Raw genomic sequence first — 24,222 nt, 5'->3', positions numbered from 1 at the left:
TCGATGAACAGATATTGAAAATAAAGCAAACAGATTTTAATATTATAAAAAACTAATTAAGTAAATATTACTTTTTTTCAAATATCAATCAAATCAACCAAAGCAAAGAAAATGCCATGCTTTATCTTTCGTTGATCAGCACGTTGCATTTTATATTGAACAACAAAGAAGAGGAAGAGGCTGTTTAATGTTAGATACATTGGTAGCATGGCATTTATTTTTTTTTAAATTCCATTTAATTCTTCTTGTTCATTATCATTTGTTCTGTTTGAATAGGATGAATTAATTTGTATATGAATTTATTGTTAAATAAATATTCATGTTCAATTTTCCATGATAAGCTTGTAAGAAAAAGAAAATAGGATAAAATATTATTCATGCTTTGCTTTTGGTAAATTGTGGACGGTTAGTATTGGTCAAAAGGGAGAGGGGTATGGCATTAAATTTGGAAAGATTAAAATTTCCTGGTTCACCACTTTCCTCAGGGAGGTACATTTTGTTTCTCAATTTGACTAACAATGGATAATTAAAATTTAGCCGACCAAAGCTTGCAGTGAACATTTGATACTCGGCAGAGGTTGATTGAACAATTGCATGATTAATGAAAAGTGACCGCCCACTTTAGAATAAATGCTAAAGCAATTGGTCGCTGAAGTGAGTGAGCTTGTTGGTTGCAATTGCTTTGCGTTGGGCAGTAAAAGAGCAATCGACCGGACCGTCTGTAGAGCTATTAGCCTGATTGAATTGCTCGAAGGTCAAAAGTTGCTGTCGCCTATTGGTGACGGGTCATCGAAGACTGACCAGTCACCGGCGCCAATCAATTGACCATTCATTATTCAACGAGGGTCGATTTAACTGATTAAAATGGACTCTTCGTTTACCGCCTAGTTGACTTTAGCTTGTTTGAAGTGAAGTGGTGCTTTTCAATTAAAAAGGCGTGACCAAGCTGTTGATCAGAAACGGAAGAAACATAGATACATTCATTTTTTACTTATTTTTTGTATTTTTAAATCTATTTTGGCTTTCTTGTTCTGCTGCTGTTGCTGCTTGTTATATCTGCTGCGCTGCTTGTCCATTTGCTTGTTCATGTTTTCTTGAACAAGTCATGTATAGTGACAAGAAGTTGCCATTTTCTATTGCTAAAATTTTGGAAAAACAAGCAGATGCCCAAATCCAACCGATAGCACCTTTGCATCCCATTGTCCATGCTCCAGCACCGAATGCAGTAGTAAGCAAAGGTGAACTACCAACGTTGACCAGCCCCCTTTTCTACATGCACAGCCGGTACTTCCAACCATCTCTGCTGACATTGCCAGCTTGGTTGAAAAATGATTACACGAGTAGCGGATCTGCTTTCACCAAAGTTCCCACAAGTATTTCTTATTCAATTTATTTTGTATTCTATTGTACTATGTGTAGTGAAAATTATTATTATCATTATCATTATTACTATAACTGTTTTTTTTTGTTGTTATTAAAATTTTTCTGATTGAAATAGTTTTTGATCGTCGACCCGGCCATCCGTTTCAAAATCGAGCCCAGCCGAAGCACAAAAAGCCTAGAACTTCATTTACAAAAAGTCAAGTGGCAGAATTGGAAAGAAAATTCTTGGATCAAAAATACCTCGCTTCCGCTGAACGTGCCGCTTTGGCGCAGACGTTGAACATGAGCGATGCCCAAGTGAAGACATGGTTCCAAAATCGACGAACAAAATGGAGGTATGAATAGTGATAATGAGAAAAAGCTTATTTATGTTTTTTATTCTTTGTTTCAATAAAATTTTACTTTAAATAGACGTCAGACAACTGAGGACAAAGATCAAAATCACCATGCTGCATGCAAATATATCAACAGTTCGTCATACATGTTAGGAAAAGCGGAATCGTTGTCTTATTACGCTAGACCTGATGTCTGCATTTGATCTTTTTAGAATAATTTCCTTTTTCTGTTCAAATTATTTTAATTCCAACACAAATTGTCGTTCAATAATTTTGTGCGATGAAATGTAGTTGTACTTGTGTCCAAAATTAAAAACTTCTTCCACTTCAAACGAAGTAGTTGTTTTCCTTTTTATTTTGATATTTACAGTAGCAGAGTTAATTAATTCATTAATTAATGAAAAACTGTAAATAAGTAGCAAATAAATGTGAACATCTTGCTTCTATTTTATGCTTGTTTATGCTGCGAATCTTGCGAATTAGTGAGATGGCTTTTTTAACGTCTGCCGTTGTACTTTCTGCGTAATTGATGTTGATGTTATTCATGAGCACTTAATTTCGTTGATTAAGACAAGGCCAAATTTGCTCTTCATATGCTGAATAATTGCCTTGAAGACATTTGCTCTGCATCCACTTTGCGGAATGAGATGAAATTAAAAATTGAACACAATATATACATTGAACAAGCATTTATTTAGCTTTTTGTAATAGCCGTATTAGCAATAATGTTGTAAAATTCATCCAACGACCATTCGGTGAAAATTTTCTCTTGAAATCAGTATTTCAACAAAATTAAATTACATTTTATTAATAATAAAAAGAGGGTAAATAAACATATCTGGCAAAGAACAAAAATCCTCTATACGAGGTGATGAAATTGCGTTCTAAAAGGTAAAAGGACATTTCTGAATAAAATGTAATTTCGGTAAAACAATATTTATTGAGTTGTTCGAAACAAAGCACTAATCAGTGAAAGATAATCTTTTATATTTTTTCAAACAACATTTTGTTTTTCTGCATTATTTGATTTGATCAAGAGAGAGATTTGATCTGCGCTCGTTATAATGTTGTCAAGAAAATTATCCAGCAACAGTAATGACAAATCACTTTCTCATCTTGGCGGGCAATTGCAGTTAATTATTGTCAAACCGATCCTGCAGTTGAGGATTATTAGCCGTTTCAATGCACAAAAATATGCACACAAACAATGATGACACCATACAATTGTATGCAATGCATTAATAACAAGCAATCTTTTTTCGGCACTTTGCACGCAATCAATTGCATCAAATATTAATAATAAACAAACATGTTGATGTAAATTTAGAACTTTTTCTTTAATATAATATTAAAAGTGCAAAAGAGGAAACTGTTTGCTTCTTTTTTGGTACACAACGTGTTCAATTATTAAAATGCTGCCACTGTCGAGCAGTTCTGAATCGTGTAAAAATAAATTAATTACAACTGTCTCACGTCGATATTTAATTGAAATTTTCTTTGTTTTATAAATTTATTGAAGCAATATTTTTGATTTGAAACTTTTCAACAAAAAAAAACAAAGAAAAAACATCTCCAATTAACGAAATATACAAATATAAAACTCTACCTCGTTCGTATGTTGGTTGTTACGTTGTAAAATTCAAATTGATTGCATCACTTTCCGTCAACTTTTTTGATTTTTGTAAATATCAAATGCTTAAATTGTACATGCTAAAAAAGTATTGCTCAGCATTTTCTGCATTGCAAAAACCAACTTACTTCAGATGGGATACTTTTTTCATTCGTTCAAATCACGCAAAAATATCTTGCTCTGACTTAATGTTCAGTCAAAATTCCGCAATGCGGAAAAAAAGGGAGTGGAGGAAAAATGAAAAATCAGAATCTGCAATTTCGACAGAACAATTCGCCACAAATCTGCACACATCGTCCGTTACTATTTTGCACAGCAAAACAGGGGGAAAATATTTAAAAGAAACGAAGAAGAAATTTACATGCCAAATGCAAAAACACAAGCACGGATCGTCGTTTCGAGTGAAACTTTTAAAGCTTGGTAGTGGAATTCGAATCGAAAGTTTTCGGCTTCTGAGGCAGCGGTGGCGGCGGTTTGGAACCAACAACGCACGGAGATACAGTTTCACCGTCCGAATCGATCATGTCCAATTCTTCTTGTTCAGCCAATTTCACCTTCCAAATATTCTTCGTCTTCTTCTGCTGCTCAGTTGAATGCTGGTTGGTGGCAGTTTGCTTTTCCCCAGCTTCTTCATCTTCACATCTCAGCGTGAGCTTCGACAACGGTTTAACAACAACATTAGCCGACGGACATTTCAACGTACCCAAAAAGCGTCCCTGCAAAGCTCCAACTCTGGGCAACGGTGGCCTTGCCGGTAAACTGCTGTTCGAGCGGTGCACAGTATTCGCCGTCGGCGACTCGTCAACATCTATGCCTGGGGTGAGGAGATCTTTCCTGCTTTTCGGTGAATCCTTGGGATGAAGCTTCAAATCATCTTGCTGGTGTGTTGGTGGTTGATCTGTACGAGCAATGTCAGCTGTGTTCATTTTTGGCTCTGAAAATCGTTTCGTAGAATTGCGCTGTTTAGGCACTGGAAGGCTAATGGTCAAGGGTGCTTTTTTTTGACTCGTCGTCTGTTCGTGGTCATTAAAAATGGACACATTTAAAAATTCCCGTCCCATTTCTGCCGTTTCGACGGCCAATTCACCGGCAGGAGGTGGAGGGGCAGGCTGCTTTGCCTTCCTCTGCTGACTCATCGGCTTGCTAGCAACACTGGAAATATCAGAACAGCGTTTACTTAAACAACAAAATTAATAATAATAATATCAATCAAAAATGAAAAATAGCAAAACTACCTGTCCTGTGTGGATGTACAATTTCCTTTTTGATGACCAACGTGCATCATTTCGTTTGACTCTTTGCTGTTGGAGATCAACGATTCAACAGAATTGCGTTCCAATGAATCCGTATCGTACCCAGAACTTCTGCATCCATAAAGTGGTGCAATTAAAGAACTAGTAAATTGTATCTCTAAAGTGAGCAAAATTCAATTCAATCATCATTTTCATCAAAAATATTACCATTGGAAAAAAAATAAGACGCGTTGTTAATAAGACATTCGACGAGAACACCGACTTGAGAATCAGGTACATAACTGAAAATCAAAATCTCAAATAATAATAATATTATTATTATTTTTTAAAAGAACCTAGTTTCACTGTCTGGATTCCAGAGTACATTTGGTCCAAAAACAATTGCAAGATTTTGTGCTGACATCTTTGTCACGTGTTGATTCTGAGCGACTCGGGATAAAAATGTCATCAAATAATAAATATTGTTATAATTAGCTTCAGGCAGTGATTCCAGAACCCGCTTGACACTTTCCAACCTATCGACCAAATTCTCTTTGCTTAAATTAACAAATACAACTGGTATGTAAATTCAATCAATAAAAACACAATTTGTTTTTAAAAAATATTTAATTTTGTCTATCTGTGCTACCCGACTGCTTTCATCCAATCGCCATAATAAGCGGTGCAAAGTAGTGGATCAGGAAGTTCGCGCAAATATTGCTTCAACACACCGGCTATGGAATGCGGATCATGTTCAAATTCACTGAGCTCTATTTCACCGGCATCGAATGAAGCTTTCAAACGTCGAATTTTTAACGCATTTCCTGATATTCGAAAAAGACCCTAGAAATATATGTATATATAATTTATCTACACTACATATACACTGTTAAACAGTGGTTCTCAACCCGTGTCAGCGCACGCTCCCTTCCCCCCCCCCCCCAAAGAAATATACTGCGGTATACTAGCAAAGCAAACTGTTGCTTCATGGTTGCATCAATACTATTTTAGTAAGAAGGTAAATGATGAATTGTGCATAGCTGAAACTGTTAAGCTAAAAGTAAGATGACCAGTAAGAAAAGGCGGTAAAAATTTAGTTTGAAGTAGACCAAACTGTGAGAAACAGTTCACTGGAGAACAAAAAGTCGCAAGATCAAAATAAAAATGATTACTATGATATGCAGGCAAAAAATTTGTCAATACATTATAAATAACATGATAATATCGATTGACTAGGCATCTTAGGAGCCGCATGAAATTAAATGCATGAGCTCGGGAACTATTTCACTTTGAACTTTCAAATTTCGAACACCTCTGCAGAATTAAAAATTCTTACTTCTCACGCCCCGCCCCCTGGTTGAGAAACACTGCTGCAAAACAGTGTTATATAACGGTGTGTGCTCACCTCGGCGTTCAAGCCAATTTCATTCAACACTGAACAGCACACTTCAAGCACAAGAGCAATTTCTCTGCCATTATGCCGCAAATGTTCATCCAATGGACAACCAAAAACTGGTCGACGAGGGTGTTTAGCTGAAAAAATTCCTCATTTTATACTGTAAGTTTAATTCAGTTTTATTCAAAAATTTTTTTGCATTGCATTTACCAATTCTATCATTGACAACAGACAAGCAACTTTCCAGTGATCGATGGGTTGTTTCGAAAAATTCCATCTGCAATTTGATCAACTGAAAATAAAAAATTAAAAATAATTAAAATTAAATTGCATAATAAATGTAACAGAAAAAATTCAATTTCCATCTCAAACTTTCGTTTTCATTTTTCAAAACAATAAATACCGTTGAAAATAAATTGGCCATATCAATTTCTTTCGATGCAATATTGAACACTTCCGTGGCCAGTGAATCCTGAAAATTTTCAATCATTATCAAAATTTATCAACACAATAATATGAATCAATAAAAAAATAATCATAAAATCAACTTGTTAATAAATTAAAAGTTTACTTTGCAATTTTCTACCCGAATCTGAGCATTGGCCAATTCATCTTGAATTTGTTCAATCTTCTCTCCTCTGGACTGAGCGGCAGCAAGCCTTTAGCAAAACAGAAAAAAAAATTATCATTATCTCTTTTGAAATATTAATGATTAATAACAACAAATCAACTGCATCGTACCTAGTTTTTGCTGCATCCATATCCAAAACTAACCGCTTCAATTTTTCTTTAATGTGAATTACAGACTTTTGGGCCTTGACAGTGAATATTAAAATTAAAAATAAAATCACATTTCAACAATTCCTACCAAAAAAAAACAAAAGTAAAAATTTCTCACCTCCAGAAATGGCATCAAATTTTCAAAAACTTGCTTCTCAATATCCATATCCAGACGAACCATATCATCGACAATTAAAAACAAAGAACTCGCATACAAACTCATAACCGAGCTAAAAAAGAAATCAATAATTTCAATATCAATGGAATAAATCAAAAATTATATTTATTTATTGAAAAAAGACCCACGACAGCAAACTGTCACCACTGCTGCAAAGTGTATTCAAATGTTTCGACTCTTGAAAAAGCGTCAATGCTAAATTGTACTCGTCAACTTTTTTCTAAAACAACAAAAACCAAACATTACGACAATTAAATTTTAAATAAAGTTATTAATTTGAAAATATTTCAGGTAAAATTTACATTTCGTAAAGCATAATAAAATGAAAAATTTCTTGTAAAACCTGATCCAACAAAACACAAACGAACAAACAGTAAAAAAAAGAAATAATAATCAAGCTACAAGGAAGTTACAACTACAAAATGAACGAGCGTCATATATGATGTGCATGAACGAAATGAAACCAAATTTAACAAACAGGTTTCAAATTAACAAAAAACAACATGCAGCATAGCAGTGAGTGAATAGTGAAAATTCTCCAAAATGGAGAATATAATTATTTCATCTATTGTTGAGACATAAAATTCAACATCAAGGAAAATGTTAATAAAAATTTTAATATAAAAAATTATTAACACACACAAAAAAGTGCAAATTTCTTCCTCAAAAATAAAAAAATAAAATTATACTCTGCGTTTTTCCATATTTTCCTCTTTGCTTCGCGATCGTAAACAATCGCCTAGCTTGGATTTGAACCGTTGCAAAATTTCCACCATAGTTTCCACTCTTTGTTCTACGTTCAGCAAATCCTCACTGCGCACTTCGCTTTTCTCGGCCCTGAATAATAATTGACATGCAAAATTTTAATTATACAAATAAAATAATAATAAACACCCACAAGTTTTTTAATTTACAATTAAGGTTCATTAAATAATACATACATCCCGACAGTCTGCTGCGCCAGCTGCTGAACACGATACATGTGCTTGCGTAAGTTTTCCATTTTGACCAGTAAAGAAGAAAACAGAGAAATATAACCGGGCTTGATCACTAGACGGTTAATTATTCTTCCTTGAAAAGAAAATTTTTTTCTAATCACTGAATAATAATAAGATGAGCTTCAACTATTTGCAAATATAAAGCTATAATAAGCTTAAATCATATATAAAATAACCAGTTTTCAAACAATTTCAAACATTCATTGAAAAACTTGCCACTGAAAAATGTGAAATTATCATTCACTCGAGCAAATTAAAATGCGCAGATGCTATCGCAAGAACAGCTGCGAAAAATTAATCATACCACATAATTTTGATCGAATTAAAATTTCAAAAATTATTATTATTATTATTACTTTTAGTCTATGAAATAGCTGTTGAAATGGGATATTTTCTACTCTGCTTGCAACTTGCACAACAACACAAAGAAAAACAATGATTGAAATGATTTGTGATTGGCAGGCAAAAGCAAACTGTCCGTTCAACAGAATACAGTGAAACAAAATAAGCATGACGTCATGAAAATAAAACACTAGGCAGTTGCGTAATGCTTGCAAAAATGTGCACTCACTTCAACAACCGATGTTCTATCCGGGGAGAATATTGATAATAAATATCTTTTGCGCTTAAAAGTTTGTCGAAAAAAACAAGCGCTAAACTGCGCCACTTTTTCAACTCCTTTCCAAACCACGAATCACCGAAAAGAATCTGAAAATGACACATACTGAACTCATTTTCCAAATTACACATTAAAATTAGTCTTTCATCAAACGACCAGTTTTCATTAACATCAACTGCTATATGTATAAAAGAACAGCACATAATAATTATAATACATTGAACATTACTTGTGACATTTTAAAACACTGCGCGACATGCATCGTAATCAACAACAATCAAATGAATGTATCTTATCTGTGCATTGAAGTCAAAACTGAAAGATATTTGTATTAGTATGAAAAAAAAATTTTTTTTAACTTGTATTATGTCAGAATGAAAAAATATATTCACAAAACAAACAAAACAATGCATGTTATAAGTTGAAACTGATCAAACAAAAGTAAAATTCTTCAACGTTACAAAAACAAACAACTAAACTAAAATGAACAACATGCGATAAAATTGAACATTGATAATTGAATTGAAAATTCCCAAACACCCCGACGAGCTATGCATAACCAACAGTAATCTTTAAGATAATGAGGGGCAGTATTAATTAGTACTGTATTTGGTAGAATGTTACAAAAATTTTTAATAAAAAAAGTTAATTAATAAAACAAACATTATTGTGAAATTAATATTATCATGTTGAATTTTATTCAATACTTTCATTGAAAAATGACAGTAATTTAAAGTTAAGTTGTTCAAAATATAAGTTTAGTTTGAATCATGCATTGATGAAAATTTCAGACAATCTGACAAAGTGGTTTTTTTGCATTTAAATGAAATTTAAAATTTTGAATGAATTTTATTAAATTAAAGCCATAAATAACAATGGTTGCTTGATTTAATTCTTAACTGAATCTAATGGAAACTTTTATTTTAAATGCATAAAGATTTATTTATGTATTGTATTCTGACTTAAATTTTTCAACCATGAACACGTTCAGCAGTCGATTATTGAACAATGCTGCTGTTATTGTCAAATGAATCATCAGAATCAGTGAAATGAAAAAGCAGTGATGCAATTTAATAATTGATTTTAAATAAAAGAAAAAAACAGTTCTACAATATAAATATCATTTGAAATATTTTTTTGAAAAACAGTTACATTTTATTCGCATGAATAATTTTTTGATTGAAAATTTATCATTTATAGGATTTTGAAATAGATAAATACAAATTCTATAACATGATGTTCTGAATTTAAATGATTCAATTAATCAGTTCAGTTTAGTTTTTAAAAATCAAGATGATTAATTTTGAATTGCAAAAAATGTTAATAACACTAACAATATATGAAATGTGTATCTGAAAAATTATTATTGTTATTAGCAGTAGTGGCAATATGGAATAAAATAACAAATAATGAATGCTGCTTACCAATGCTGTTTCAAATTCATGAATATGAAAGAAAAATTTAATAAGTAAAGTGAAGGTAAGGATTTTGAATTTCTTCACCAAATTTACTTTTATACATTTTAAATTTAAAGAAGAAAAAGATATTTAAATATGTTCCACATGTGCTAACCAAAGTTTGATTGATCAGAAAAATTTTGATTCTTTTCTTTCAAGTAGCAACTGAATCAATTTATATGAAATCAATTAAAGTTTGGAAATGGAGTGTTGAAAAGTTGAAATTTTGGTATTATTGTTTTTTTTAATTTTACACTTCATATAAGACTTTAAGAAGCCATATAGTCAATATAAATCTAAATCAGACATGCAAATAAAAAATATGTCAATGTGAATCGGATGGAAATTATTTTAAACAATGAAAAATAATAATTTGCAATGAAATTTCCTCAAGCGTTGAAGAGAGAGGGGGTAAGCAAAAATTTGTCCATTGTGAATACATGTTACTTAGTATCAGTTTTGCTACTTTTGTTGAATTGCTTTTTAGTTAATGCAAATGTTGTTCTTTTTATTTATTCAATTTTGTTCACTTGCACGCTTGTGATCTTCACTGCCTCTCCATATGGCTTATATAAGCATTTGCACTTCCGGATTTGATTTCACTTTTGCAGCTGGAAATGCGATGAATGTGTTGGAATTTCAACAATGCTAACATGAAAATTCTGTCATTTCACGCTTCACATAAAAAAGTATACACATTATTTTCTTTTTATAATCAGAAAAACTGCTCATTCAAAAATTTGAAAAACAACATTTGTAAATAATGAGAACAGCATATTGCATGGCAAGCAAAGTTCAAAATTCAACTTCATCTTCACTGTTATATCGTCTGTTCGAAATTGATCTGCCTGGCACAAGCTTATCAAATGACAAAACAAAAAAAAACTATTTCCCAACGTAAATTTTGACAATAGCATCGTAAAAAATCAGCTTGCTAGCTAGCAAGTCAGCTGACTCACAAGCTGTTGTTGATCAATCAATTGACCAATCAACGTTTCAATAGCTAGATGGCGTCCGTGTCAACTTGACAAACTGGACAATAGAGGGTCGATGGTCAGGTAGCCACGGTGGTGTTTGTATTAGCGTTTACAGGTAAAGGACGTGCTTTATTTATTCATTCTGACCTTGGCCTGCATTGAATTCAAAAGCATCACATTCAACATCTCCCTCTGCTTTGAACGTTTCGATAACATAATTTTTTCGTCCAAGTCGTTGTTGTTGCTGTTGTTATTGTTGTTGTTGTTGTTGTTATTATTGTGGTTGTAATAATCCTAGCAGCAGTAGCAGTGTTGCTGTTGTCGAAATGGAGCTTACAGTATGGATAGATGGCTATCCAAAAGTGATATCCAATTTGACAGCTGAAAGCACCTGTCAAGAAGTGATCTATAGCTTGGCACAGTCTACTGGAAAAAGTGGACGGTTTGTTCTTGTTGAAAAGCGAGGCAAAATGGAGAGGAGCCTTGCGCCAACCGATCGATTAACGCTCTTAACTGCCAATTCATTGGAACAAAATAGCGATATACAATATTTGCTTTACCGTATCGATCCGCCTCCACCGTTTGATTATAGTCGACGTGTCAGTTCCACGTCATCTCTGCCACGCCCACTGCCTGAAAGTTCCTTGCATCCGTTCGGCGCTTATCGATCATCGCTCTGTCAGCGTCGTACTGTTAGTGCTTTACCAGTGCCAACTCGCTCAACGCCGCCTTTGGATTCAAAGTATAATTTTTACACTTGATTGCTATTTTTTTATTTCTGATGTTGTATATTTTTATGAACAAATTTTATAGTCGAATAACTAAGAATGCCAGAGGTGAACAATGCCGAGCCCCGCCGCCTTCTTATGAACAAGCTATGCAAAGCCGAGCAAAAAATCTAATGCGAACCAAACATGAAGACAGTGCTGAAATTTTAGAAACTATCAAAAATCAAGCTGTCATTTTGCAAGAACAACAAGAGATAATGAACAAGGTTGATCAAGGTAATTTTATTTCGCTTTGTCGGTGCTTTTTCATCCAATCTTATCACGTATGGTTGATTTTCTTTTTTATAATCTATATGTCATTGCTAAATTTTACTCAAATATTACAATTTTTGTTTCGTTTACGTGCAGCTTTTATTGGCTAAAGATCATTTAAAATTTTGCAAAAATAATGCTAGAATAATGCCTAATATAAAACTTGTTTGACATCGTCGATTTCATTAAGTAGAAAGTTATTTGATTTGTTTTTATTTTAAAATTCAGATTCGTTAACAAAAAGAAATTAAACGGATATTCCTGTGGTTGCAATGTATAAGTTCTTCACTCTTAACTGTAATTAAGCGAAGTATTTTCACATCATGCATTGATAACTTTTTAGTGTTATGTAATTTATTTTTCTTTTTGCATTAATTATTATTACTTATTAGTACTGACGTCTTTAATTCTTTCAATATTTAATAAAATTGCCAACGATTAAGTCTAACTGTAATTTTAGTAAAATGCAGGTATAAGTGCATCGTACTGTATCAAGGAATTTTTTGAATAAATTTGATTATCGATTGTTGATGATAAATTTTATTTGCATTTCGTGTGCAATGCAGAATTTTTAAGCTGTTTTGCACCGTCAGCAATTAGGGCATATTATATTTATAAAATGACGTTCATGCATCATTTTTCTTTTAAAAATAATGTAAATTTTAAAGTATTGTAAAAATTTTGGTGTTTAATTTACTAATCAACTTTTCAGTCATTTTTTCTTTATATTTTTATTAAAAAAATAAATTGTTTTGCATACTGCTGTAATTAGTGTATTTCTTTTCAAATTATGAAAATGTTCAAGTTATGAGTGTATTTTTAATTATTATTGAATACATCTGTTATTAATTTTCAAAGAATTTGAAAATCACTTTTCACGTCTAAAAGTTAAATGACTTTGATATACAATCTTATGAGCAATTATAATGAGTATACAAATTTTTTTCAGAGATTGTTCGATGGCTACAGCGGAAAGAATTCTGTATTTCTGAGGAGCAACTAAAAGCACAAATAGCTGAACGTGAGGAAGAGCTGAAGAAAGTTATTTTTAACGTGGAAAGCTTTCAGAAACAAAATATAGAAAGCCAAAACGCTAATATACGTGTCAGTGTGGAAAAGCTCACCCTTGAAATTCGAGCTGCTACAGCAGAATGTCAACGGCTTGAAAGTTATCTCGCAGATCGTACTGCGGAAGCACAACGACTGCAAAAGGAAATTGAAATTGAACAACTACATATTTCTAATAAAGATTTAATGAACAGTGTAAGTAATTTGGACGTTGGTGAATTGCAAGATCAGATTGATGTTGCTGAAGAAACCAAGCAGTCGAAATTGGCAATTTGTGAACAGCTACGATTTCAGCTGAAGCATTTTAATATGGAAACGCTTGGACAATGCTTGAATGGCCTTAAGCTTTTGCAAAAGCAATCAGGAAATGAAACCAAAGATCATTTATTAGATGTTACTAATAGCATCAGTAATGAAGCATTGCAACTGCAGGATTCAAAAAATTCTTCTGTATGGGTTTGAATATGCATCCCAGTTTTTACTTTTATTTGACTCTACTTACATTTTAAGTAATTTCAATATATTAAATGCTCAACATTTTCTGCGTTTTATGTATTCAGTTTTAAATGGCAGTTTTTAAAAATAAAATCTCTACAATGATTTTAATGTTCTCTTAAGCTTTATGTTTTTAGATAATTTGCAAGCTCACATGCATACTGAACTACGCGAAATTATTTTTGGCAAATATGTTGCACAGATGAAAGAATTATATTAATAATGCAAAATTTTGTGCGAAAAAGGTTTTCAAATAATTATACATTATGACGTATAATGTAGCTTTATTCACTTAAAATAGTAGTAGTGCAAACGAGTAGTCAGAGACAGATCAACGGGTGGCATGCGCGGACAGATCACCGACATAACACTGAGAAATTCTAACTTCTCATGCTCCCCCCCCCCAGGGGGACGTGCCCCCTGGTTGAGAACCACTGGTGTATGCACTGACGGTGCACCCGCAATGCCCTAGAGCAGTGGTTCTCAAACTTTTCTGGGCTGCGACCCACTTTGGAAAACCGTAAGTTTTTAATGAATACATCTAATTATGTTTATTAGTGAAATGCATAATGCGGTGTATGCGAAGAATGGGCGTTTTCTGTTTGACTGATGACTTCTTCGACGTCCACACTAACATGTGTTAGTTTTAGACGCAAGATGTTGGATAATTGTAGCTTATTTCGAAATTTGGTTTTCATTCCAATCATTGCTGAAAATCCAATTTCGCACATGTAGGAAGTAGTGAAAGGAAGCAGCACTTGTAATGCTGCGGTGGAAAGAGTTGGATGTGTTTTCAACTGATAGTCAAAACTGTATTAATCTCTTACAACCAAAATTCATATTTAACGAACAATCTTCAAAAAAATCGATTAATTCTTCGTCTGCCTCCGTGGATATGCCAGCAGCCACAACATTACTCTAAAACGGATTCACAATTCAGATATTTTTATCACAGAATTTCATTTCTTCACAGAAGTAATAATCAAAACTTTCTTTCAACGAATCTAGATGTGCAACTATCATAGAGATTAAGTCCTCATCTAGTGTCGCTTCTTTTTCTACGATGAAAGTTGCCAATGTCTCGAAACAAAATTTCCGTCAACATTTTTTTCCATAAAGTTTTTTGGTAAAACCCTGAATCTTATCATGTACTGAAAATGTCTGCCAAATAAGTGAGCTTAAGAATGAATTTCTCATCCCGCAATACTTTCGAGTAATCACTTTGTCCTTTCAGAAATATTGCAACTTCTTCGCGAAGTTCAACAAGTCTTGTTAGCACTTTACCCCTTGACAGCCAACGTACTTCAGAATGGAAAAGAAGAGATTTGTGGCAGCTTCCCATCTCTTCGGACAGTTTTTCAAATAAGCGCGACTGTAACGGTTTACTCTTAATGAAGTTGATGATTTTCACTGCAGTGTTTAAAACATTTTTTAAATCGTCTGATAGTTTTTGATACCAATGCTTTTCTATGAATGCTGCAGTGAGTCCATGAAGCATTAGGACTTTGTTTAAGAACGCGTGTCACAATATTCGCTGGCGTATTAACTACTAAAACACGGATAATTACAACATACAAATGTCGACATAGAAAAGCATCGAAGAACCAGAAATATGAATATTAGTTAATGTCTGTATTCATAACAAGCGTAAATAGTTGCACTTATAATAAAATGATTTTTCAGGAATCACTGCTAAAAAATGCCTGATCAAAGGCATAAAAGTAATTTCAGACTTTATAACATTGCTGGAAGTTAAATTCATGTTTTGAGATTTCAAAATACTGTTTCTGCTAAATGTACTAAATGTAAAAAAATTTACTGAAAAAATGCATATGCAATATTTAAAAACTACAATAGTGTACTATCATGAGACTCTTAATAAGAAAGCTTGTATGTTTACAAGTTAAATTACGCTTACTATTCAGTGTGTAGCAGCCTCGTTCGTCGCCCCAACAATGCTGCTATCACGGTCATCGCTAGGCGATGACGTACCGGTGTTGACGGGTGGATTCGTCTGGTCTGCTTTGCCTGGCTTCCGCCGGATCTACTGCCCCTTTTTCATGGCTCGCGCTTTATGGGCAACATTCTCGCATTCAAAAGACAGATCAAAGCGACTGAAATTTCTTTCCCTAGAGGGCCTGATTTACTGTGTCGTACATGTTTCTTCAGTAAGACGCATCTCCGAACAAGGACCGCCACCGATTCTCCGCCCTAAATTTCCATCAACATCCACTGGCACCGCTCGATGCCAACAACCGTACTACCGTAATACTTTTCCGATTTTCAAGTATCACTGTTTACGGTAGCTGCATGTTTTTCTTCCACTTCATTGTCTTCATTTCATTGTTAGGCGTCAGCCTGCATCCGCTACAAGTGTATACTTAATGTGTGAACCTAAAAACAAAATAATCTTAAAAGTAAGAATTCTAATCCACTATATAAAGATATATTAAATAATACATACCTTTTCCATATTAGATGCTTATGTACGAACCGGTGGGGGGTTCTGTACGCCTGCGATTCTCAGGTTCGAAGGTGTGTCAAGTTAGGTTGACAGGCGCGGGAGAAGAGTTAACTGTAGCTTTAGGTTCTTCTTGGACAATCGAGTATGGTCCCTCATGAAAACGTTCGAGTGAGAAAACGCAAGCGGGTCAAGCAACGCAATGAATACATGTTCCTTTATTTGACAAGCGACAATCAGAGGAACATACTCAGTCGACAGCAGCGAACAGGAAGTTAATAAATATACAGGAACAAGCAACGATATGAGAACTAATGGCAAATGATACGGCAAGGATCTCGACTAACTTCGGTGTCTATATCTTCGCAGCGCGCTTCATGGCCCTATATATAGAGCTCAGGGTCAGCGGCCCCGGCATGATGACCGCTTCCCCAGATCTTTGATTGGCCCGCTGCCGGCGTTATGGCGTAAGTAGCCATTGACTCGTGAGGTCAGTGTCGTTCCGTCCGGAGCATTTTCATTTTCTGTGTTAACTTTAAATTTTAAGTTTTAAAACTTTTAGTATAATATTTCTGTTCTTTTATATTTAATAGTATTTTAAATGAAGCTTATCGTAATTTTGTAGTATTAGCATATTGTAGACGAAGGAATGGGGATACTGTCGTCAAAGTGAGAGAACCTGCGCGTCAGGACTGAGTATGGTAGGGTCCTGTGGTGACGAGTGAAGAGTCGAGTTTTCCAGCAAGTTGTGGGTTTGTTGTTTTGTTTGGAAGATTGCATTCAGTGTGTTTGCTTTGTTTGTGCTATATTGAGTGATTTCTTGTCTTCTTATCCCAGGCTCACTATCATACGTTTTGAGTAACATGTGTCAACACTTGATCTAGTATCGATTGACGGTTATCGTGACGAAAGTCAGTGTAACACAGTTGAGGTTGAATTGTCGAACGTATTTGTCTTTCCCGCCTTTCAATAGGAACAAATGTACAGTCCATTAAGATCGCGAACGAGTGAACCCGTAGTTTCGCTCGTTGCACATATAAATGTGGCGATGTTATATAAATTTATTGATTTATGTTTATTACTTTAATTTTGTTATTGACAAAATTAAGCAAAACTTTTAGCAGTTTGCCTAGAACCAGGACGATTTCTATCTAGACGAATTTCCCCCCGTTTGCTCTAGAGTCTTATTCATTGATTCAAAGTTGTTGTGTGTTATTTGATTTTATGTAAATTTCTTTTATTAGCCTACATGAATGGGGATATTAATAGCTGATAATATCTACTACGTTATATCTTATTTAATAATTTCTAATTGTGATTTGCTGCAATATTTTACGTTTCACTGTTCAAACCATTTCCACTACAATGTTCATAATGTTATATGTAATCATTTATTATATAAAAGTTTCTTCATTATTAATTTGTTTCATCAAGTTTGGTCATTCAAGATTATATGTTTCAAGTTTATTCTTCTGTACATATGATTTGTTTTACATTTTTATTTTTTAGTAAGCAATTTTAAAAACTATTTCTTTTATTATTGTATAATTTACTGTACCACAATGAAGTCATATAAGATGGAATATAATAAGTCAGCCAAAACAGCACAGTTAAGCAATGAGTTTTATTATCAAGATTTTCTTGTATCATTTAGCATTTAAGAAAATCAAGTATAGCATAAGTAAACAAACAACAACACGGATATCAATAAGCAGCAAAAGGAACAATATACTAGGAACTACAGGATACGAATAGGCAGCACAAGGGATAACAATAAAAAATACTACAAGAAACAATATCATTGTAAAATAAGAAGAGCATTAAAAACAAAAATGTTTTTACTAGCACCTAGTGCTAGCACCAGTTTACCAGCCACGAATGCATGGATGGTTAAAGTTATTTTTGCCAATGACGTATAACTTTAAATGTACGCAGATGCATCAGACTGGGATGATTGCCAACTGCCTAATGTTGCCACCCGTAGCAAACACTATTTTAGAGTTTCCAGTAAGCTGGTGAAGAAAAAACGGTTCCTTAGATTTTGTTCTTTTCATCAAGAAGCGGAAGATATCTACTGTGTTCTGGCAGTTTGTGGAACCACTATTTCTCTGTTCTAATGCATTGTCATTTAGACCGGTTTAAAATTTAGGAATTAGGCGAAGTTTATGAGCACTTAGACACGTTAGCTGCCTCTTGATCATATATGGCTGGAAAGGGTGTTGTTTTCTCCATAGCTCTTTTTTTTCAAAATAGCTTTTTCTCCATCTAGTACGCTTAATGCTGGTCAATTTGGCAGTTATCCACGAACTATTTCTGAAAGATCACTGCGGTGACTTCAAGATTGGCCCTAATCATGCAACCTCTCCTGTCCTACATCAAAATTGACTAATCATTAATAACAAGGAACATATGGACCATATTCTACAAATACATTAGAACAGTGGTTCTCAAAGTGTGGGTCGCGTAAAATATTAAAATACGGGAGTAGTCTTTATTTTTGTTAGGAATGTTTTACTCATCAACATTGTTGGGTGAACAACTAGGCTGTGATTCAGTTACTGATGACCTGAGAATCACTATTTCTGTCCGGTTTCTCACAGCACGCAGATGTTGCAGGTAACGGCATATCCGCTAAAGCAGATGGAGAATTAATCGATTTTTCTGAAGATTGTTCGTTAAATATGAATTTTGGTTGTAAAAGATTAATACAGTTTTGGCTATCAGTAGAAAGCACATACTCAACTGTTTCCACCGCAGCATTAGGAATGTTGCTTCGTTTTACTGCTTGGTACGTGTTTGAAATTGGATTTTCAACAATAATTGGAATTAAAAGCAAATTTCGAAGTAAGCTACATTTTATCAAACATATTAGTGTGGACGTCAAAGAAGTTATCCGTGAAAACAGAAAACAAGTCCATTTTTCACATACACCTAATTATGCATTTAACTAATAGACTTATGCATTATAATTAGGTGTATTCATTAGAAAATTTAAAATATTAAACTAATATGCCTTTTAAACTTATTGTTTTTTAAAGTATGCATTGCAAGTAGGTGGGTTGCAAAAAATTACCGTTTTCGAGAGTGGGTCACAGCCCAGCAAAGATTGAGAACCACTGCCTTAGAGAATTGCCAACGTTCGTTGTTTCTGATAGTATACTTTAACCCGTGCGCTCTTCCTACATAAATAGTAGTCACAATACCACAGTCAGTCTCCACAACACACAACTCAGCAATATTAGCCATTAAAAATAAAGCACCATGAAACACAAAGAGAGCAGTAGAAAATGCAACTTTTCTTCTCATGTGACTTTACAAAAATTGCAGTATTTATCTTTCTTTCATTTTCATCTCTTGATATGTTTATCAAACTGTGCCATCGTCATCGCAGTTATTATTTCTGAACAGATTACTGTTTATTAACGTCTGGTCGCTGATTTTTCAAACAAAATCTCAATTTTCCAACATCTTTCCCAATTTATTTGTCTTCATATCATCATGCAAAGCGCACAAAACGTCTCCAAAATTGGTAAATTGAATGGCTCCGTTTTTATTCATTTCTGAATATTCAATACGTTTCTTCAACTGAAACCGTTATTCAGCTGGATGCTAGAACTGTTAGGCTGCAAGTTGTGCGTAGGTGGGCAAACTTTAAAACATCGCCTGAGAACTTCAAAATATACGAATCTTTAATAGCTTCAATTTTCAACTTGTTTCTTTGACGAGCAAAGAATTAGCAATTGGTCTTGAACGATAAAATTTTGCATTATAATTACTGAAAAAGTAGAAGCACATCGCAACATTATTCTCTTAGTTCTACTGAAAAGTTTTAAAATTCATATCTAATTCGATAATAAATGCTACTGCTTTTTTAAATGACAGTGATGGATGAACAACCTCTTTAGGCAAAAGTTTTAATAATTTTGAATAATACAATTTAAAAAACATAAAACATATGAAATAAAAAAGTCCCCGCTATATTGAACGATATTAACATCACCAGTAAAACAGTTACTTATGAATAATTCTGTTAGCGTTATTTTTGATGAGGCTGCTGCTGGGTCAATTAAATTAATATTACTGATTTAGGAAAATTTTAAACTGTTCGTATTTGTAATATATTATGAAAAATAAGCATATCTGTCATGCATTCCAACTGATTGATGTTTGGCTGCGTCTTTCGTGCTTATGTTTGTGGTATTTGGTACGTCACGATGATTCACAACAAACATCAGATACAAATTTGAAGTGAATACATTAATGAAAATGTTTTGAGTCATGAAACCTCTAGTATTGCATCCATTCACAATTAAAAATTATTAGCGAATGAATTATTAGAAATTATCAGCTAATAAAATCCCGACTTTAGAGGCGAATAAAATCTATTTACGTAAGATCGAATCTTACTGAAACAACTTTAAACCAAAGAAGAAACACCCTAATTGAGAACACCTTCTCTCTGAATTCAGCTACTCCATTCTAGTCATTTTGAAAATATTAGTCTTATTCTAATAATCTAGTTAAATTTTAATAATAATCAAAAATAAAATCTTTAATACAAAGATTAAAATAAATCAAATTATTAATTATTAAATTTATATATCTGTATCACTGAATGATTGAAAATAGAAATTTATCTGAAATTTTTTACTTTATTCTTTAAATTCTTTTTTCTTTTTATTAGCTGAAATTAGGTTCATTTTTTGTGAACTTTTATCAATTTTTAGAATTGTTTTTTATGAATATTTTTGTTTTTCTAAGAAATTTTAAAAATGTAAAGAATTTAATTGTGAATGCGAAATAAGTAATAATAAAATTTATTTTGGAATAATGTATTCATCAAGAAAAATAAATAAATAACATTATTGTTCAGTCCTCAAATAAGCAATAATCTGATCTCAGTTTATGGACGTTTCAATTTTCTTATATAAGGTGAAGTGATTTCGTGATTTACAAAAGCTAAGATTTGCATTATATGAATTTTCATCACAGGTCAAGGCAACAGAAGTGTTTAACATATTTCTAAATGTATATATGTAAAATAAGTTTCTAAACTCAAAAAGTATATATACCGATGAATGAGCAAAGATTCATTTTACACTTTTCATGCGAGTTTTTTTAGCTCTTAGAAATTAAATTTTCTTCTTTTCAACAAACATTTTCATTATTATTAGTAAAAAAAATATGCTAATGTGTTTTTGCAAAATAACAATAAAATGATTTATTTTCATTCTTACTTATGGTAGTGGGTATGTGTTAATACTAAAACTAATTTCAGTATGCTTTATTTATGTATTAAAATTTAAAACTATGATTTGCAAAAATATATTATATTCTATTAATAGTTACAATTAATTGATAATTAACAATAATAATTATTTGTTTATTAACAATATTTGCTATGCTGTAAATATAGTAAAGCTAAAAAATTAATAGCAGAAATTTCTTTTTTTATCAAATCACAGCAGTTTGTTTTGCCGTTAGTTTGAGTATAGGCTTTCCATCAATAATAAATAGGAATTTGAAAAGCATTCTAGTTAATAAAATAGTACTGAATATTAAATGAAGATGCTAAATTTGAATAATCTTAACCTGATACTGTACTCAACATGAAATATATGTTCACCAATAAAATATGAAAAAATATGTCAGAAAGCTTCTTTTTCAACGTTTTTTTTAGTAAACAAAGTCATTTCGATTCATTTTTCTGCATTTTTGAAACAATCGCGTTGAAAGTCAGTAAAGTAACTTTTGACGAGTAGCTTCTTGAGCAACGGTTGAAGTTGGAAATTTTCTTAAAAATAAGTTTGTTGCTCATATGCATTTACTACAATTGCATTTTACTAGACGCCTTATTATAATTGGCACGCAAAGCTCTACTGATTTTCAAGGTGTTTTTTATTCTTATTTTATTGTTTCCTTTTTTGTTTACTTGGCACTTTTCTTTAATGATATTTGAAAAATATTTAAGGTGAAACTTGAACTGAAACAGATTTCAATTTTTTCAATCTTTTTATTAATTATTCTGTTTTACTGTTGAGTTTTTCTTTAAAAATACAAATTGATCCTACATAACGGCAATTGCGATGGTAGATAGTATGAAAACAAAAATGGTCAATAGCTTCAATAGAATTAAATCACTGATACGCCATTTCGCTTTTAACTACTCATTGTGAGTTCCTATGATGTAAAAATTTAAAATGCAGTCTGTTCAACAGATAGATTTGTCGTCATCTTCATTATCTAAAATATCATTGCTTCAAAAATGTCTATTAAAACATTTGTCAATGTATTATTCTTATTCTTATGTTCAATTTAAGCGATTAATTTCAATTCAAAAGTTTTTTTTAATACAGCGTTATTCATGACAAAACACTTGCAATTTATTTCACATTACACAAAATACTAAAAATTTCTGAAACTTATAGTAAGATTTTTAATGAAACATTTAAATAACAGTATTGTTGCCATATTTTTAAATATTATATTATTTATATTTCAATTTTGATAAAAAATAAAAATTTGCTCTTATTATATATATATATACAAAGCTGCATGTGTATAGAACTAAGCACATGCCTATTTACTTACTTACGTACCATTTATTTTTTTGCCCACAAAAAATCAGAAGAACAATAATACAATTACAATTAGATATTTTTCCCAGCCCAGTCGACGGTTACGTAACTTGTTTTTTTCATTTTCAGAAAGTAGGTCAAAAAAATAAGCTACTATTGCAAAGAAAATGAATCGTTAAGCAGCTTGATAATTAGAAACAGCCGGCGTATCAGGTATTATCTTTCCGGTCGTAAAAGCTTGCAGTGACCTTTCCCGTGGGCGTCACGCTGACCACGAAAATTGATTAGAACAATTGCTTAAGTTCTAATTGCATAATCGACCCATAGGACTGAATAGCCCTTGAGATGAACAATTGGTTTTATTGCTTTACCCAGGCAAGCCTGCTAGCGTCCATCAAACAACTGACCCGGACATTTCAACTCGCTTCGCTTGGTCAGCTGTATAATCAAAAGCCAGAGGTCAGTTAACTGACCAATCACATGCTACGGTTAAGAGGACCATGAAAAACTATATAAATGAGTAACTTGTCCCATTCTTCACTTCGCTTTCCATTGCTTTCCCAGAACCATCAAGCAGTCGACGAGTCGTGTTTCAGGTCCTGGTAGTTTGGTTATTCTGGGAAATCACCGGGCACTAAAACACGCATTCGTCTATTGCAAACTCATCTGCAATACATCTTGTTCATCCACTCTGAAGACAAAAATGAAGCCGGAATATGAAGTATGAATTATTAAATAGTTCTGTTACTCTCATTTAGCTTTGTTAAACAAGAAAATATTGACAAGCCAAATGTGAACGGGAATCAAAATTAAGCCACTGCGATATTGTTGGAAAAAAATCACCAGGTACAGTTTTGCTATTGTTTATAGCAGCAATAGCAAAGCTGCAACTGCACATCAAGCTGCAGGTAAGTTAACTCACCAATTATATTCCTTGTTTCAGACGACCATTAAAAATGTTCAAACAAGAAGCTTGGCACATTTCACTGCAGACTGCATTGCCTTTTCTGAACCATATAGTAATGGACGACACGTGATTTAGATCCTAGTGGTTTGGTTCTTTGGAAAATCACCGGGCACTAAATCACGTTTTCGTCTATTGCAAATTCATCTACAACTCACCACCTTCAAATGCTCAAAATATCAAAGTTATGGGAAATGCATTTTCTAAAATGGTTCTGGTACTCTCATTTAGCATTAAAGAAGAACATTGAAAAGATTCTTGCTTCAACAACAGTCAAATTGCAACCACAGTGATCTTGTAAAAAATCACGGAGTACAATTTGGTTACTGTTTGCAGCTACAATACTAACACTGCTGCACAATCGAAAGCTGCAGGTAAGTTAACTGACCAAATGTTTTGTTTCAGATGGCCATTAAGGCTGTTCAAATATGTATCTTGGCACATTACACTTCAGACAGCATTGCTTTCTCTGAACCGTACAGCAATCGATGACACGTGATTTAGGTCCTAGTGGTTTGGTTTTTTGGAAAATCACCGGGCACTAAATCACGTTTTCATTTATTGCGAATTGAACTCACGACGCTTATGCTCATGTCAAAATAAAGCTGGCATATGAAGTACATTTTGTAAA

The 24,222-nt window shown here is 33.0% G+C and overlaps 7 protein-coding genes across 7 annotated transcripts; 3 read left to right on the top strand and 4 right to left on the bottom strand.

Moving 5' to 3' along the window:
• Positions 1 to 1,105: 1,105 nt before the first annotated feature.
• Tsp_05079 (T-cell leukemia homeobox protein 3) lies at positions 1,106 to 1,921 on the top strand. Its single transcript, XM_003369624.1, has 3 exons — positions 1,106 to 1,373; positions 1,499 to 1,718; positions 1,795 to 1,921. The coding sequence occupies exons 1-3, from the start codon at positions 1,106 to 1,108 to the stop codon at positions 1,919 to 1,921; spliced, it is 615 nt and encodes a 204-aa protein (XP_003369672.1).
• A 1,837-nt stretch (positions 1,922 to 3,758) lies between these two features.
• On the bottom strand, positions 3,759 to 7,937 carry Tsp_05078 (Rho GTPase-activating protein RICH2). Its single transcript, XM_003369623.1, has 14 exons — positions 7,876 to 7,937; positions 7,624 to 7,771; positions 7,063 to 7,154; positions 6,875 to 6,986; positions 6,718 to 6,791; positions 6,563 to 6,635; positions 6,380 to 6,448; positions 6,187 to 6,268; positions 5,986 to 6,113; positions 5,230 to 5,423; positions 4,937 to 5,137; positions 4,809 to 4,882; positions 4,584 to 4,758; positions 3,759 to 4,524 (listed from the first exon to the last, which is right to left on the bottom strand). Exons 1-14 carry the CDS (start codon positions 7,935 to 7,937, stop codon positions 3,759 to 3,761), a joined length of 2,250 nt encoding a protein of 749 aa, XP_003369671.1.
• Positions 7,938 to 11,311: 3,374 nt separating this feature from the next.
• Positions 11,312 to 13,555, top strand: Tsp_05077 (hypothetical protein). The gene is made up of 4 exons (XM_003369622.1): positions 11,312 to 11,727; positions 11,799 to 11,989; positions 12,975 to 13,066; positions 13,094 to 13,555. Exons 1-4 carry the CDS (start codon positions 11,312 to 11,314, stop codon positions 13,553 to 13,555), a joined length of 1,161 nt encoding a protein of 386 aa, XP_003369670.1.
• A 587-nt stretch (positions 13,556 to 14,142) lies between these two features.
• Positions 14,143 to 15,086, bottom strand: Tsp_05076 (hypothetical protein). The gene is made up of 3 exons (XM_003369621.1): positions 14,796 to 15,086; positions 14,436 to 14,506; positions 14,143 to 14,398 (listed from the first exon to the last, which is right to left on the bottom strand). The coding sequence occupies exons 1-3, from the start codon at positions 15,084 to 15,086 to the stop codon at positions 14,143 to 14,145; spliced, it is 618 nt and encodes a 205-aa protein (XP_003369669.1).
• Positions 15,087 to 15,287: 201 nt separating this feature from the next.
• Tsp_05075 (hypothetical protein) lies at positions 15,288 to 16,328 on the top strand. Its single transcript, XM_003369620.1, has 5 exons — positions 15,288 to 15,309; positions 15,521 to 15,890; positions 15,939 to 16,005; positions 16,067 to 16,123; positions 16,176 to 16,328. Exons 1-5 carry the CDS (start codon positions 15,288 to 15,290, stop codon positions 16,326 to 16,328), a joined length of 669 nt encoding a protein of 222 aa, XP_003369668.1.
• Positions 16,329 to 16,451: 123 nt separating this feature from the next.
• Tsp_05074 (hypothetical protein) lies at positions 16,452 to 16,914 on the bottom strand. Its single transcript, XM_003369619.1, has 2 exons — positions 16,743 to 16,914; positions 16,452 to 16,582 (listed from the first exon to the last, which is right to left on the bottom strand). Exons 1-2 carry the CDS (start codon positions 16,912 to 16,914, stop codon positions 16,452 to 16,454), a joined length of 303 nt encoding a protein of 100 aa, XP_003369667.1.
• A 1,686-nt stretch (positions 16,915 to 18,600) lies between these two features.
• Positions 18,601 to 19,355, bottom strand: Tsp_05073 (hypothetical protein). The gene is made up of 2 exons (XM_003369618.1): positions 19,123 to 19,355; positions 18,601 to 18,898 (listed from the first exon to the last, which is right to left on the bottom strand). The coding sequence occupies exons 1-2, from the start codon at positions 19,353 to 19,355 to the stop codon at positions 18,601 to 18,603; spliced, it is 531 nt and encodes a 176-aa protein (XP_003369666.1).
• Between the last annotated feature and the right edge of the window lie 4,867 nt (positions 19,356 to 24,222).

Source organism: Trichinella spiralis (genome assembly GCF_000181795.1).
Source record: "Trichinella spiralis strain ISS 195 chromosome Unknown Scfld1557, whole genome shotgun sequence".
Taxonomy (NCBI): Eukaryota; Metazoa; Nematoda; class Enoplea; order Trichinellida; family Trichinellidae; genus Trichinella; species Trichinella spiralis.
Note: the sequence above shows the minus strand (reverse complement) of the source record. Positions and strands in the feature narration are given on the sequence as shown.

Bases quoted from the DNA above. Each gene is read 5' to 3' on its own strand.
- Tsp_05077 (XM_003369622.1), top strand. From the start codon at position 11,312: ATGGAGCTTACAGTATGGATAGATGGCTATCCAAAAGTGATATCCAAT. The intron at 11,990-12,974 runs GTAATTTTATTT...AATTTTTTTCAG, and splicing joins AATGAACAAGGTTGATCAAG to AGATTGTTCGATGGCTACAG. The intron at 13,067-13,093 runs GTTATTTTTAAC...GAAAGCTTTCAG, and splicing joins GTGAGGAAGAGCTGAAGAAA to AAACAAAATATAGAAAGCCA.
- Tsp_05076 (XM_003369621.1), bottom strand. From the start codon at position 15,086: ATGCTTCATGGACTCACTGCAGCATTCATAGAAAAGCATTGGTATCAA. The intron at 14,507-14,795 runs GTATTGCGGGAT...AATCCGTTTTAG, and splicing joins GACAAAGTGATTACTCGAAA to AGTAATGTTGTGGCTGCTGG. The intron at 14,399-14,435 runs GTTAAATATGAA...AGATTAATACAG, and splicing joins GATTTTTTTGAAGATTGTTC to TTTTGACTATCAGTTGAAAA.
- Tsp_05073 (XM_003369618.1), bottom strand. From the start codon at position 19,355: ATGAGAAGAAAAGTTGCATTTTCTACTGCTCTCTTTGTGTTTCATGGT. The intron at 18,899-19,122 runs GTAATTTTTTGC...GATAAAATGTAG, and splicing joins GTGACCCACTCTCGAAAACG to CTTACTTCGAAATTTGCTTT.
- Tsp_05074 (XM_003369619.1), bottom strand. From the start codon at position 16,914: ATGTTACTCAAAACGTATGATAGTGAGCCTGGGATAAGAAGACAAGAA. The intron at 16,583-16,742 runs GTCCTGACGCGC...TAAAATTTAAAG, and splicing joins ACAGGACCCTACCATACTCA to TTAACACAGAAAATGAAAAT.
- Tsp_05078 (XM_003369623.1), bottom strand. From the start codon at position 7,937: ATGGAAAACTTACGCAAGCACATGTATCGTGTTCAGCAGCTGGCGCAG. The intron at 7,772-7,875 runs GTATGTATTATT...ATTATTATTCAG, and splicing joins GCGCAGCAGACTGTCGGGAT to GGCCGAGAAAAGCGAAGTGC. The intron at 4,759-4,808 runs GTAATATTTTTG...TGCTCACTTTAG, and splicing joins GTCTTATTTTTTTTCCAATG to AGATACAATTTACTAGTTCT.
- Tsp_05075 (XM_003369620.1), top strand. From the start codon at position 15,288: ATGCCTGATCAAAGGCATAAAA. The intron at 15,310-15,520 runs GTAATTTCAGAC...TTCAGTGTGTAG, and splicing joins GCCTGATCAAAGGCATAAAA to CAGCCTCGTTCGTCGCCCCA. The intron at 16,006-16,066 runs GTAAGAATTCTA...TTTCCATATTAG, and splicing joins AAAACAAAATAATCTTAAAA to ATGCTTATGTACGAACCGGT.
- Tsp_05079 (XM_003369624.1), top strand. From the start codon at position 1,106: ATGTATAGTGACAAGAAGTTGCCATTTTCTATTGCTAAAATTTTGGAA. The intron at 1,374-1,498 runs GTATTTCTTATT...TGATTGAAATAG, and splicing joins TTTCACCAAAGTTCCCACAA to TTTTTGATCGTCGACCCGGC. The intron at 1,719-1,794 runs GTATGAATAGTG...TACTTTAAATAG, and splicing joins AATCGACGAACAAAATGGAG to ACGTCAGACAACTGAGGACA.